Here is a 13,834-nt window from a genome sequence, read left to right as displayed (position 1 = left end):
CATTGATGAACAAGTTACTGGGAGATGGGTAACTGGGGCTCAGCCTCAGTGGAGAACTCTGGGAGACAGTGTATGCTATGGACCGAACTGTGTTCCCCCAAAACGTGTATGTTGAAGCTGTAACCCCAAATGTGACTGTGTCTGGAGATAGGGCCTATAGGGAGGTAATTAAACATCAAGGAGGCCCTACGGTGAGATGGTGAGGGTGGGGCCTTGATGCAATAGGATGAGTGTCTTCAAAAAGAGGCACCGGAGAATTCTCTCTCTATCTCTCTGTCTCTCTGTCTGTCTCTGTCTGTCTCTGTCTCTCTCTCTCTCCACACAAGAGGTCACGTGAGCCCACAAACCAGGAAGAGACGCTTCACCGGAAACCAAGCATGCTGGCACCCTAATCTCAGCCATCCAGCCTCTAAGAACTGTGAGAAAAAAATTTCCTGTTGTTTAAGCCACTCAGTGTATGGCATTTTGTTAATGGCAGCTCAAGCTAAGACAGCATGGAACAACCTCAGAGTTGCCAGGGTGCTCTGGGTGGAAGCCGGGTAGTTAACTCTCAATCCTCATTTGCCATTGGTTTAGGGCTGCCCCTGAAGGCACTGATTCCCCAGCAATCACGGCCTGCACCACGCAAGGGCTGAGCTCCTGTTCCCCTGGGCCAGAAAAGTTCTCACTCAGCCTGAGAGTCCCTGGTGGAAAGAAGCCTCTGGCTTGCCTGGTGAGCGCTAAGGGATATGGGCAGGGCAATAGTGTCTACCATAGCTCCCAGAAAGCATTTTATCTCTGCTTTGTGGTTCTCTTTACCCTGTAGTGACCCATCAGCTAATCTGTTAGTTCTGTAAGGGTGCAGATCATACCTCTCTGCTTCACCAATATACCACCAGGGCTTAGCACAGAGCCTGATATGTAATAGGTGCTCAAGAGATATTTAGTGAATGTGTGGATAAATGAAATATGGTGATCCTTTCAGAAAGTAACCCAGTCACGGCATGCTTTGTATTTGACAGAGAAATTACACATGCAGCAAAAAACCCTCTAAGTTATTGTTACATCTGAATCCCTATATTCACATAAATCACTGAAATTTCTTAACAATGCCAATTAAGGGCCTTACTAGGCTTTCTAAATAAAGCTTAGGATGTTCATTTTTATCCCTTTGCAGCAAATACAGTCCCGATATCTTTTTTCTAGACCCAGGTCCCCTCCACACGTCGTGCTGGGTCCAGGGAACACGCAAACGCTCCACACGTTTTGCTGGGGCCGGGCAGCAGCTTGGTTCAGCCCCGGGAGCTGGCTCCCAGCTGCTCAGCAGCATGAGTGCAAACAGGTGGAGCGTACAAAGGTGGCCTTATAGAGCTTGGACTTAATCCTGTGAGCACTGTAGAGCCGCGGAATGTTTCCCAGCATGCCAAAAGCAAGACTTTAGAAAAATGAATGGAACAGTGATATTTAGGCAGGGATGGAATGGGAAGAGACTGGAGGCTGGGGAACAAAAAGAGAGGAAAGAAGCCTGAGATAGCGTGGCTGACAGAAACTTTTGAGCTGTGTGAAACTTTCCACTGTGGGTCACTAGGCTGACTGGGGACAGAGAAATCACTGTGGTGAATGAATCAAAGTATACCCCTTCCTGTTATGTTCTCTTTGAAGTTATTTCCTAAAGCGCCAAAGGGGTGTTTGTAAGAAGAGCAATAGGCAATCATAAAAGTTCCCTGTAAACAATCAAGAATGCAAGTTCCCATAGCTGTGTAGGTTTAAAAAGGAGGCAAAATGGCATTGATTTTGGTGTGTTCCTGGGATAATGCACGAATGTTCCATGTGTACCGCACTTGACTTTCTCTGAAACTAATAAACTCTGTGCTTTTAAGGGTAAAATTTTGTCTAAACTTAAAATATTCCTCGTCAAATGCTCTGTATCTTGATTGTAGTGGTGATTACTTGCTGATATTCATGTGTCAAAACTCATCAAATTCTACATTTAAAATTGGTGAGTTTGTAAGTTATGCCTCAGTAAAGCTGATTTTTAAAAATTGAATACAGTTCAAATATACTCAGAGATTAATCCAGGCAAATAATACATATGTATGATTCCATCTACGTTAAACCCCAGAAAATGCAAGCTAATGTATAGGGCGAGAAAGCAGATCAATGGTTGCTTTGTCGTGGGCAGGGTAGGGTCAGGAGGCAGGAATTACACAGGATCATAAGACTATTATGGTAGTAATGGGTATGTTCATAATCTTCAGTGTGCTGTCAGTTTCAAAGGTGTATACATATGTCAGAACATATTTCAATGAAATGGCATATCTCTTTACCCCTGCCTGTAAAGTTTATGATGTTGGGAACCATGACCTTCAATACTATATCTCCAACATCTAACCTAGAGCCTGGCGTATACTTGTTGAATAAATTAACAGTTTGGGAAATATTAGCATAGTGGGATGAATCTAGTTCCCAGTTCCGTCATGTTCTAACTATGTAAATGTCTCTAAATCACTGAATGTCTCTAATCTCAATTTGCTCACTGGTGAAATAGAGTTAATAATATTGATCTCATAGGATTGTTGTGAGGGTTACAAATGATGTATGTAAAAAGTTACAAAATAGACCTTGGCAATGATAGATGCTAAATAAGTGGTAGCTTTTATTACTATTTGTAAGACATGCCTCATAATTTCTGGGGATTAGAATGTATTTATTATTTTACATGTATGCACTTTGGAATATACTCATATAGCCATTTCAAATAGGGAGTAATGTAAAGAGCTTTAGCCCATAATGGATCACTGCATAAGTGTGATAATTAATGGATTATTCCAGAAAGTGGATTTTAAAATGATATAGACTTAAAACTAGGTAGAATTGCTTTCAAAAATAAGCCAGCACAGTGGTTTCATGGGTGCATACATATGTCAAAATTTGTGCAGTTTATTATATGGCAGTTATATTGCAATCAGGCTGTTTTCTTTAAAAAATTAAGCCACCAACGAGTGGAATTAAATACATGAAATAGCTCTATTATTTAGGATGAAGTTTGATTAATATAATTATTTTTTTAACCAAAGGGATCTGTCTCCATCATTTGGCTTCTATTTGAGGACAATTTAATTGTTTCTCAGACAGTTCTCTTTTTAATTGAGATTTGAACTGCAGTTTGACAAATGTCAATGACATCACTGCTGAAACTGCACTCCTTAAATGTAAATAGTTGCTGAAAGTTCATCTTGCTTTGACAGTACAAAAGGAAACATCCCCATTTCAGAATTGATGGTTGCTTTTTATAGTGATGCCTGAAAAATATGCATAATGCCAGTTTTTTTTTTTTTTTTTGCAGTACGTGGACCTCTCACTGTTGTGGCCTCTCCTGTTGCGGAGCACAGGCTCCAGACGCTCAGGCTCAATGGCCATGGCTCACGGGCCCAGCTTTTCTGCGGCATGTGGGATCTTCCCGGACCAGGGCACGAACCCGTGTCCCCTGCATAGGCAGGCGGACTCTCAACCACTGTGCCACCAGGGAAGCCCTGTGTATCTTTTTGAATTAAGAGTTTTTTCTGGGTATGTGTTCAGGAGTGGGATTTCTGGATCATATGGTAACTCCATTTTTAGTTTTTTAAGGAACCTCCATACTGTTCTCCGTCGGGGCTTCACCAATTTCCATTACCGTCAACAGTGTAGGAGGGTTCCCTTTTCTCTAAACCCTCTCCAGCATTTATTATTTGTAGACTTTTTGATGATATGGCCATTCTGACTGATGTGAAGTGATTCCTCAATCGTAGTTTTGATTTGCATTTCTCTAATAATTAGCGATATTGAGCATCTTTTCATGTGTCTGTTGAACATCTGTAGGTCTTCTTTGGAGAATGCCTATTTAGGTCTTCTGCCCATTTTTTGATTTGGTTGTTTGTTATTGAGTTGTATAAGCTGTTTATATATTTTGGAAATAAAGCCCTTGTTGGTCACATCGTTTGCAAATATTTTCTCCCAGTGTATAGGTAGTCTTTTCATTTTGTTTATGGTTTCCCTTGCTGTGCAAAAGCTTTTAAGTTTGATTAGGTCCCATTCGTTTATTTTGCTTTTATTTCTGTTGCCTTGGGAGACTGACATAAGAAAACATTGCTATGATTTATGTCAGAGAATGTTTTGCCTGTGTTCTCTTCTAGGAGTTTTATGGTGTCTTGCTTATATTTAAGTCTTTAAGCCATTTTGAGTTTACTTTTGGGTATGGTATGAGGGAGTGTTCTAACTTCATTGATTTACATGTGACTGTCCAGTTTTCCCAACACCATTTCCTGAAGAGACTGGCTTTTTTTCCATTGTATATTCTTGCCTCCTTTGTCAAAGATTAATTGACCATAGGAGTGTGGGTTTATTTCTGGGCTCTCTATTCTGTTCCATTGCTCCATATGCCTCTTTTTGTGCCAATACCACACTCCTTTGATTACTATAGCTTTGTAGTATTGTCTGAAGTCTGGGAGGGTTATGCCTCTAGCTTTGTTCTTTTTCCTCAGGATTGCTTTTGCAATTCTGGGTCTTTTATGGTTCCATATAAATTTGGATTATTTGCTCTAGTTCTGTTAAAAATGTCATGGATAATATGATAGGGATCCCATTAAATCTGTAGATTGCTTTGGGTAATATGGCCATTTTAACAATATTAATTCTTCCAATCCAAGAGCATAGGGAATCTTTCCATTTCTTTGAATCATCTTCAGTTTCCTTTATCAACATCTTATAGTTCTTAGCATATAAGTCTTTCACCTCCTTGGTCAGGTTTATTCCTAAGTATTTTATTTTTTTGATGTGATTTTAAAAGGGATTGTTCTTTTACTTTCCCTTTCTGATATTTCATTGTTAGAGTAAAGAAATGCAACTGATTTCTGTGTCTTAACCTTGTATCCTGATACCTTGCGGAATTTATCAGTTCTAGTAGTTTTTGTGTGGAGTCCTTAGGGTTTTCTATATATAGTATCATGTCATCTGCATATAATGACAGTTTTACCCCTTTTCTTCCAATCTGGATAATTTTTATTTGTTTCTTGTCTGATTGCTATGGCTAGGACTTCCAGTACTATGTTGAACAGAAGTGATGAGAGTGGGCATCCTTGTCTTGTGCCAAATTTTAATGGGAAGGCTTTCAGCTTTTCACCATTGAGTAGATTATATTGGCTATGGGTTTGTCATAAATGGCTTTTATTATGTTGAGGTAAGTTTGCTCTATACCCACTTTGGTAAGAGTTCTCATCATGAATAGATGTTGAATTTTATCAAGTGCTTTTTCTGCGTCTACTGAAATGATCATACAGTTTTTTTCTTTTCACTTGTTGATGTGGTGTATGTAGCACATTGATTGATTTGTATATGTTGAAATTGAACCATCTTTGTGACCCTGGGATGAATCCAACTTGATCGTGGTGTGTGATCTTTTTTATGTGTTGTTAGATTCAGTTTACTAAGATTTTGTTGAGAATTTTTGCATCTATATTCATCAAAGATACTGGCCTGCAATTTTCTTTTTTGGTAGTGTCTTTGTCTGCTTTTGGTATCAGGGTGATGGTGGCTTCATAGAATGGCTTTGGGAGTGTTACCTCCTCTTCAGTCTCTTGGAAGAGTTTGAGAAGGATCCATATAAGCTCTTTTTTGTATGTTTGGTAGAATTCCCCAGTGAAGCCATCTGGTCCTGGACTTTTGTTTGCCTGGAGGTTTGTTGCTGTTGTTGTTGTTGTTGCTGTTTTAATTACAGGTTCTATTTCACTTCTAGTAATTGGTCTGTTCAAATTATCTATTTCTTCTCGATTCAGTTTTGGTGGGCTGTATGTTTCTAGAAACTTGTCCATTTCCTCTCAGTTGTCCAATCTGTTGGCATATGATTGTTCATAGTATTCTATTATGGTTTTTTATTTCTGTGGTAACAGTTATTATTTCTCCTCTTTCACTTCTTAGTTTGTTTATTTGGGTCCTCTCTCTTTTCTTCTTGGTGAGCCTGGCCAGAGGTTTGTTGATTTTGTTTATCCTTTCAAAAAACCAGCTCTTGGTTTTATTGGGGTTTTTTTCTATTTTTTTAAATCTCTATTTTATTTATTTCCTCTATGATCTTTATTTTTTCCTTCCTTCTGTTGACTTCAGGTTTTGTCAGGGAGCTTTTAATCTAATAGAAAAGAAGTGTTTATTTTTAGCCTATATCCTTTATATAGCTTAGTTCTCACAATATACCTATGAGATTATTATTATCCCCATTTTACACATAAGGAAACAGGCTTAGAGAAGTTGACACTTGTCAAGGGTTACACTCATGGGGAATGACAGCCTGGATTTCAGTTCTCAGCTCTCTGACTCTGAGCATCATTTCCTTAATCTTCTTGTGTTGCCAAAATCTGTACAGTTGGGCTTCTGCCTCAGTTTCCTTGCCTAATATTTCAGTTTCTGGCTTAGGCTGAGCCCTGCTCCAAACCCCAGACAACTTGGCTAGAAATCATGCACCCAACTCTTTCCTCCCCATCCACACATCCCCCAGTTAGGGACTATAGATAGTCCACTTGCCTGGAAATAAAAAGCATTGCTCCATGTTGCAAAATAGCTTCTAGGAACTAGCCAGAGGAATGTTCCCTTTCATCTATAATTCACCCTCATGGTTCTTTTGAGTTTCACAGTCAGCATCAGACACTTCAAAAAGTAAATAAGCTATGTAATAGGAATAGTAAACAAAGAAGGAAGTGGCACTGATATATGCAAACTTCATTCTTTGACCTCTTAGCCACGGCAGTATACCTAATGGTCCCAGCATCCTTTCCCTATGAATGGATGTAGCAGACAGTAGCGCTCATGATGTGACTCATCCCAGATCGCATCTCAGCTCTGCCCGTCTCTGTCAAGTCTCTGGAGAGAGCAGAAAGAGTGGAATAGACTCTGAGGGAGTCATCTGCACAGGACAGACATTACATAGACCACGGGAGCCCTGGTCTGTGGTCACGGCTTTGAATTCTTGTAGTCCTCCCCCTGCCCCTCTTAGCCTGCTTCCTTGGTGAGCAAGGAGCTTACTTCCTATTGGCTCATTTATTCCCATTGAATTACCCAGTGCAGGGGGAGGGGTAATATTTGCTGCTGCCTCAACCGCTTTATCTTACTTAGAATGGCAGAATTTAGCATTTAGGTTGAAATTAAATTGAAATTGAAATGTAGGTATTGAAATTGAAATTAAATTTCAATTTAGGTATTGAAATGTATCATTGCAAGTTCTCACTGATGGTTGTAACATTTTCTCTGTATGTTACTCAACGCAATCCATTCGACCCCAAGACATTCAGTATGACATTTAGTGAGAAATCTTTAACAAAATTCTGTCAACCATTCCCCATATTCAGACTGATACTTTTGATGATCATAAACCAGACTTTCAGCAATCTTCTATAGACCCTATGTCACTCTGATTGACACCTGTTATTTACTTAAGCGTCCCTTCCCTCCACTCACATACCCAACAGACAGTCATACCTGCCCAACCCAAGCTCAAGTTTGCCTTGGACCTTCTGAGCCTCTAACTGTGTGTAGCTGGATCCTTTTATTGCATATCCCCCAGTCCTCTTTCCCTTGGCCACACACCATGGGCAACAGCTCTGTAAGTCACTCAAACTCTTTTGCACTCACCCCCCATCAGATAAAATGTAAACATGTTCATGGTCAGCAGTTTGGTGGCTCGTGGTTTCCTTTAATTCAAAGTTAAAGCCCCGCTCAGGGTTTGCCATTGTTTCTGTACAAGTCCAAGGATCGTTATTTGTTTACTCTGAACATGAAGGTGACCCATAGAGCTCCAACCTGACTGACAACAGCATCCTGAAGTCAGTACGTAGATGATTTGGGGCTTATGTGGAGTTTACCTGCATCTTGAAAACTTTTCAGTCTTATCTGATCTAGTGCCCTAAGAAGTAATACAAAGTAAAATTTCAAAGCTTTGCATCAATATTTTCCTCTTGGGACTCCATTCAAGTCTAGAAAATTTTGTGGTCAAACTCCATAATTTTTTTGCCTACAATGTTGACTGTATAATTTTTGGCAAATTGCAGGCATTCTTTGTTGCAAATTCTTTTGAAATCATTGGCAAATGTTTAGTAGCATTGATAATATTGACCACAAATTAGTTCTAAACTTAAAAGAAAAAAAATTATTTTGTCTTAGATGTTCTAAAACCTGACTAATTAAAGTGTATTTTTTTTCTCAAGTCCATGTGCTATTTGTCTCTTAGAAATGTTTAAATGATCTCAGTGTATTAAGTGTCTGACAGAAGACCACACACGCTGATGGCTGCTAGCCTATTCAAATCTCTCATTTTATTGTTGGTGAATATCAGTAGGCAACATGTGCTTGGCACTCTAAGTAAGGTTACTGTCACAACTCGGAAAATACTCTAGAATTCAACACATTTTCCAAACATTCATTTATTATTCATTCGTTCAACTAATTGATAGCTAGTGCTTACTACGTGCCAGACATTGTTCTGGGTTTTAGGCCTTAAAATGATGAAAAAAGGTAGACAGTGTTTCTGCCTGCATGGAGCTTATATTCTAGTGGAGGGTCAGATGTTTAACTGAATGAGTGAATGAATGAATGAAAGTGGAGAGACGGAAGAGGCTGGGATTGGGCTGGACTGTGGTCACAGCAACCAACAATCCTTGATAGTGCCTGAGGGCTTAAACAGAGCCAGAAGGAGGTCAGTTCTGGGTGTCTGAACCAGTTTGCGACCTTATACACTGGTAGCCCCTATCAGAAGCCCTGTCTCCATATTTAAATGCTTGGGAAGTTGTTGCTGCCTTCACCTCTGTCCTTCCTTATGCACCCGTTTCCTCTGTAATGTTGGCTGTGGTTACAGTCTTCCCCCCTCTTGGCTGGTTCCCCCTCTGCCAGCCTCCCTGCAATTGATACTTCTTTGGCCTGGCTCTTGCTTCCCCTCTTTGCCTCCATCCTTAGATACTCTCCTTGGATCCCTTCTTACCTCTGTGTTCCACAGCTATTGGCCAGCTCTATCTCAGTCTAAGCCCAGCTCTAGTTTCTAGGTTGGAGCCTTAGACATGACCTGACCTAACTGGGGGAAATCAGATGTCAGGGATTGGGGCCCAGCAGCAGTTTACAGACAGTGGTGGTGGTCAGATCCAGGCAAGAAACAAGATTGGGGTTGCAGGAGGTTATCTAATTTGGAGCAGGATCATGACTGGGAGGACAAGACTGGCAGGAGAGGGTCAAAGGGTCAGGGATTCAGGCTAGGCTCCCCGCCCGGCAGGGTAACTAAAGTGCAAAGCAGAAAGTTACGGTAAGATCCAGTCTTATAGACAGGCAAGCATAACAGGGGCTAGGGACAAGGCTGCAATTTGGTGAGCACAGGGGGCACACCAAACCCAGGCTGTATTAGTACTAATTCCAGCTTCCATACCTGGGGGTCTGAAACTATTGATCTGACAGGCTGGTTAGGGCTGAGACTCACAGAGAGTACTTGTTCAAAGCACAGACTTTGAGAGGAGACAGAAGAGGGTGTGAATCCCAACTCTGCTATTTACTAGCTCTGTGACCTTGGGCAAATTGCTTTACCTCTCTGATCCTCAGTCGCCTTACCCGTAAAATGGAGATGGTAACACCTGCCTTACATGGATGTGGTGAGGATTAAATGAATGAATTGGGGATGACTATGAGGCCTCCTCAAAAAGGAAGGCCAATAAACAAGTCTCTGAGCATCTGGGGCAAGTGGGGAGGGGACAACAGTCAGCAGCACAACGCTGGCACGGCCAGCTCTGGTTTCAACAGTAGTCTAGCGTGGTCCTTCAGTTCTGGCTGCTGGAGAGACTAACACCCAGTGGGGTGCCCTCCCACTGGGTCTGGGGGAGTGGTTGAGTGTTGGCCCATTTGTCTCTACCACATGCTTATGTGTACAGTACTCTTGTATTTGCCATGGCTCTGCCGTCAGCTCATAACCTCCCTGAGCCCTGAGCCAGTGTGTCTCCTTCTTTTAAACTCAAACAACATTGACCCAACATTGAAAATGGGCATATACATATGGCTTCTATTGCTGAGTCTGTTCTGTATACCAGTGTTGGACTTAACCGTTTGTTCTGCTCAGAAATCTTCGGTTGCTCCTTATTTTTAATTTTTTTTGTGGTACGCGGGCCTCTCACTGCTGTGGCCTCTCCTGTTGCGGAGCACAGGCTCCAGACGCGCAGGCTCAGCGGCCGTGGCTCATGGGCCCAGCCGCTCCGCGGCATGTGGGATCTTCCCAGACCAGGGCACGAACCCGTGTCCCCTGCATCAGCAGGTGGACTCTCAACCACTGTGCCACCAGGGAAGCCCAATTGCTCCTTATTTTTAACTGCATCTGTTCAATTTTCTAGGCCTTTTAGAATCTGACTTCAGTTTCTTAGCCACTGAGCTCCCTCTGCTTCCTAACGCTCCCCCTTTCTGTCTCACCCAGAGCTGTCTCTCATCACAGCTTCTCCTTCCCCCTTGGGTGCTTCACCTCCAGCTGCCCCTGCTGTTCCTCCTCTCTCTAAAATCCTACTCTTCCTTCAACCAGGCTCAAGTCTCCTTGCCCTTGAAGCCCTTTTTCTAGTTCTTGTTGTTTTCTTCCAGTTTTATTGAGATATAATTGACATACCACACTGTATTATAAGTTTAAGGTGTACAGCATAATGATTTGCTTTACATACATTGTGAAACAATTACCACAGTTAGTTTAGTGAACATCCAACATCTCATATACATACAAAAGAAGAGAAAGAAAATGTTATTTCCTTGTGAAAACTCTTAGGATTTACTCTCTTAACAACATTTACATGTAACATTCAGCAGTGTTAATTATACTAATCATGTTGTACATTACATCCCTAGTACTTGTTTATCTTATAACCGGAAGTTTGTACCTTTTGACCTCCTTCATCCAATTCCCCTCACTCCACCTCCTACCTCTGGGAACCACAAATCTGATTTCTTTCTTGAAACCCTTTTTGAATCCTGGAATGCTTATAGATCTACATATCCTTGAACACCTGTGATACTTAATAGTTTAGAATTTATCAAATTACACAAAATCTAAGATGCCATCAACTAAAGATGCACCATTATTTTATGTGCCATTAGGAAAACCCTTCTAATTAAACTGGCAACTAGAGAATGTAAGACACCTTTTGATTTCAGAAATGTTAAGCTATAAAAAAAGGACATGTTAGAATCAATGAAATATGGTAATTATTTAGTGGTACTTATTATAATGGACATTATCACTGTTTCATAATCGCTGTTTATTTTCTGACTCCCCTACTAGAATGAGGACTTCATGAGGACAGATTTCATGCCTGACCATTCACTTACTATCCAGCTCACCTCTGGTACTCAACAAATGTTTGCATAAGTAGATTTCTAAAGTGAACAGAAAAAAGTTCCTTGAAGACAAGAATTATGTATTACACTCTTATGTATACTTATTTTTAAAATTGACATGTAACACGTAAAGTGCACTAGTCTTAAGTGTAGAGCCTAAAGTCTTTTTATATATGTGTACATCTGCATTATAATCACTCAAATTAAGATATAGAACATTTTCCTACAGTACTTTTCCCAGTGCTGAGGAAATAGGAGGTATCTGTCTATACTTATTGATTGATTAAATGGTCTTCAGCTACCCTTGTATTGCTCAGTTTCAACTCACTACTGTTTTCCCTAGTTCAGTGGTTCTCAAACTTGCAAGAATTTGGAGAATCACCTGGAAGGCTTGTAGAAACACAGATTGCTGGGCCCCAACCCCAGGTTTCTGATTTAGAAGGTCTGTGGTAAGCCTGAAAATTTGCTTTTCTAACAAGGTAGTGCTGACGTGGCTCTAGTGGGATGGAGGAGGGGGGTTGTCTTTCCAAAGGTATTAAATTCTCCCTAGTCATATGTTCACTCTAATCAGGGGTTCTTCACCTTTTCTGAAAGCCCTGGCAATGGGGTGAAGCCCATGTACTCCCTAGAATAATATTTCTAAATGGAATAAAGTAAAGTACTTGGGACTACAAAGAAAACCAATTATATTAAGCATTGTTCAAATTATTTAAAAAGTTGTAATATGTACAATATTTGTGACAAGTCAGCTGTGATGTGATATTAAAAAATTTGAGGTTTCTGTTGGTGAAAAACTCCCACATCTACCGATAGTACTACTGTGGTTTGTTGCATACATTTCCAGTTGAAAGAAATGGTAAATTTCAGATAGAGTTTAGTGAAAATAAAGAACCTAGGTTAGGAATACTCACCCTTGTGCAATCTGAAATGGGACGCTCTACTCTTTTTTTTTTTTTTTTTTTTTTTTTAGTGGTACGCGGGCCTCTCACTGCTGTGGCCTCTCCCGTTGCGGAGCACAGGGTCCGTACGCGCAGGCTCAGCGGCCATGACTCACGGGCCCAGCCACTGCGCGGCATGTGGGATCCTCCCGGACCGGGGCACGAACCCGTGTCCCCTGCATCGGCAGGCGGACTCTCAACCACTGTGCCACCAGGGAAGCCCCTCTACTCTTTTTGTTTGTTTGTTTTGCGGTACGCAGGCCTCTCACTGTTGTGGCCTCTCCCATTGCGGAGCACAGGCTCCGGACGCGCAGGCTCAGCGGCCATGACTCACGGGCCTAGCCGCTCCGCGGCATGTGGGATCTTCCCCGACCGGGGCACGAACCCGTGTCCCCTGCATCGGCAGGCGGACTCTCAACCACTGCGCCACCAGGGAAGCCCAAGGGGCACTCTACTCTTGACATTTGGTGAAGTTCCAAACAATTCAGTTTGGTGGTTCAATATTATTAATTAAGTATCCCCTATGTGGAGACACTTTGATAGATGATCGACATTCAGAGAGGAATAAGACACTGTCTCTTCTCTGTACAAGTACCTCCCATTTTGGTGGGAAATATAAACATGATTAAAGTGGAGTGTGACATATGCAGAAATAGAAGTATGAACAAGGCACAGAAGTAAAGAATGGAATGATTTATGCAGAAGTGTGAGAGATGGGGATAAGATCTAGAACTCGGTCAAATGGAAGTTGTAGTGGTAGACTATTACCTCGGTGGTCCTTGATGAAACATGCCTCCACATATTCAGATCCCCTGTATTGACTCTGAACTTGGCCACTAAACTTGCTTTGGCCAGAGGATATTACCAAGCATGACACAAATAGTTGCACATGGGGGCTTGTCTCTTGTAATGTTTGGGCTTCAGCTGCCATTTCAGAAGCTTGGACTTAGAAGACTGGATGAGGAAAGGCCATGTGGAGAGTGGCCCCAGAGGATGAGAGGCCATCTTGGATGTTCCAGCCTCAGTTGAGCTCTCAGCTGAATGCAGCCACTTCAGAAATCCCAGGTAGTAGTGAGGGAACAGCAGCAGTACCGCCCAGCCTACAGAGTAATGAGAAGTAGTAAATCATTGTTTTAACCACTATGTTTTGGAGTGGTTTGCTACACACCAATTGGTGATTGAAACAGTTGTTTTTATTTTATTTTTTTAAAATTTATTTATTTATTTATTTACTTTTGGCTGCGTTGGTTCGTTGCTGCGCGCGGGCTTTCTCTAGTTGCGGCTAGCAGGGGCTACTCTTCCTTGTGGTGCGCCAGCTTCTCATTGCATGGCTTCTCTTGTTGCAGAGCATGGGCTCTAGGCACACAGGCTTCAGTAGCTGCGGCTCGGGTCGCGGGCTCTAGAGTGCAGGCTCAGTAGTTGTGGTGCCTGGGCTTAATTGCTCCGCGGCACGTGGGATCTTCCCGGACCAGGGCTCGAACCCATGTCCCCTGCATTGGCAGGAGGATTCTTAACCACTGCGCCACTAGGGAAGCCCAAAACAGTTGTTTTTA

The 13,834-nt window shown here is 41.8% G+C and overlaps 1 protein-coding gene across 4 annotated transcripts in view; it reads left to right on the top strand.

Annotated features, from left to right (window-relative positions):
- The window catches only part of LOC149748753 (uncharacterized), a 43,575-nt gene extending 31,931 nt beyond the window's left edge, over positions 1-11,644 (top strand). For 3 of the 4 annotated variants that reach the window (XM_089914183.1, XM_089914185.1, XM_089914184.1), the window contains one exon: positions 3,326-11,644. In XM_089914183.1, coding sequence (XP_089770309.1) covers positions 3,326-3,474 — 149 coding nt within the window. In that variant the 3' untranslated portion in view covers positions 3,475-11,644. The remainder of the gene's footprint in view (positions 1-3,325) is intronic. The other variant, XM_089914182.1, reaches the window with a different exon arrangement.
- Positions 11,645-13,834: the final 2,190 nt, after the last annotated feature.

This window comes from Delphinapterus leucas, chromosome 7, assembly GCF_059928025.1.
Source record: "Delphinapterus leucas isolate spDelLeu-1000000601 "Yukka" chromosome 7, BTC_Dleu_Yukka2, whole genome shotgun sequence".
NCBI lineage: Eukaryota > Metazoa > Chordata > Mammalia > Artiodactyla > Monodontidae > Delphinapterus > Delphinapterus leucas.
The sequence above is the reverse complement of the archived record's forward strand: the minus strand, read 5'-3'. Positions and strand labels throughout refer to the sequence as shown.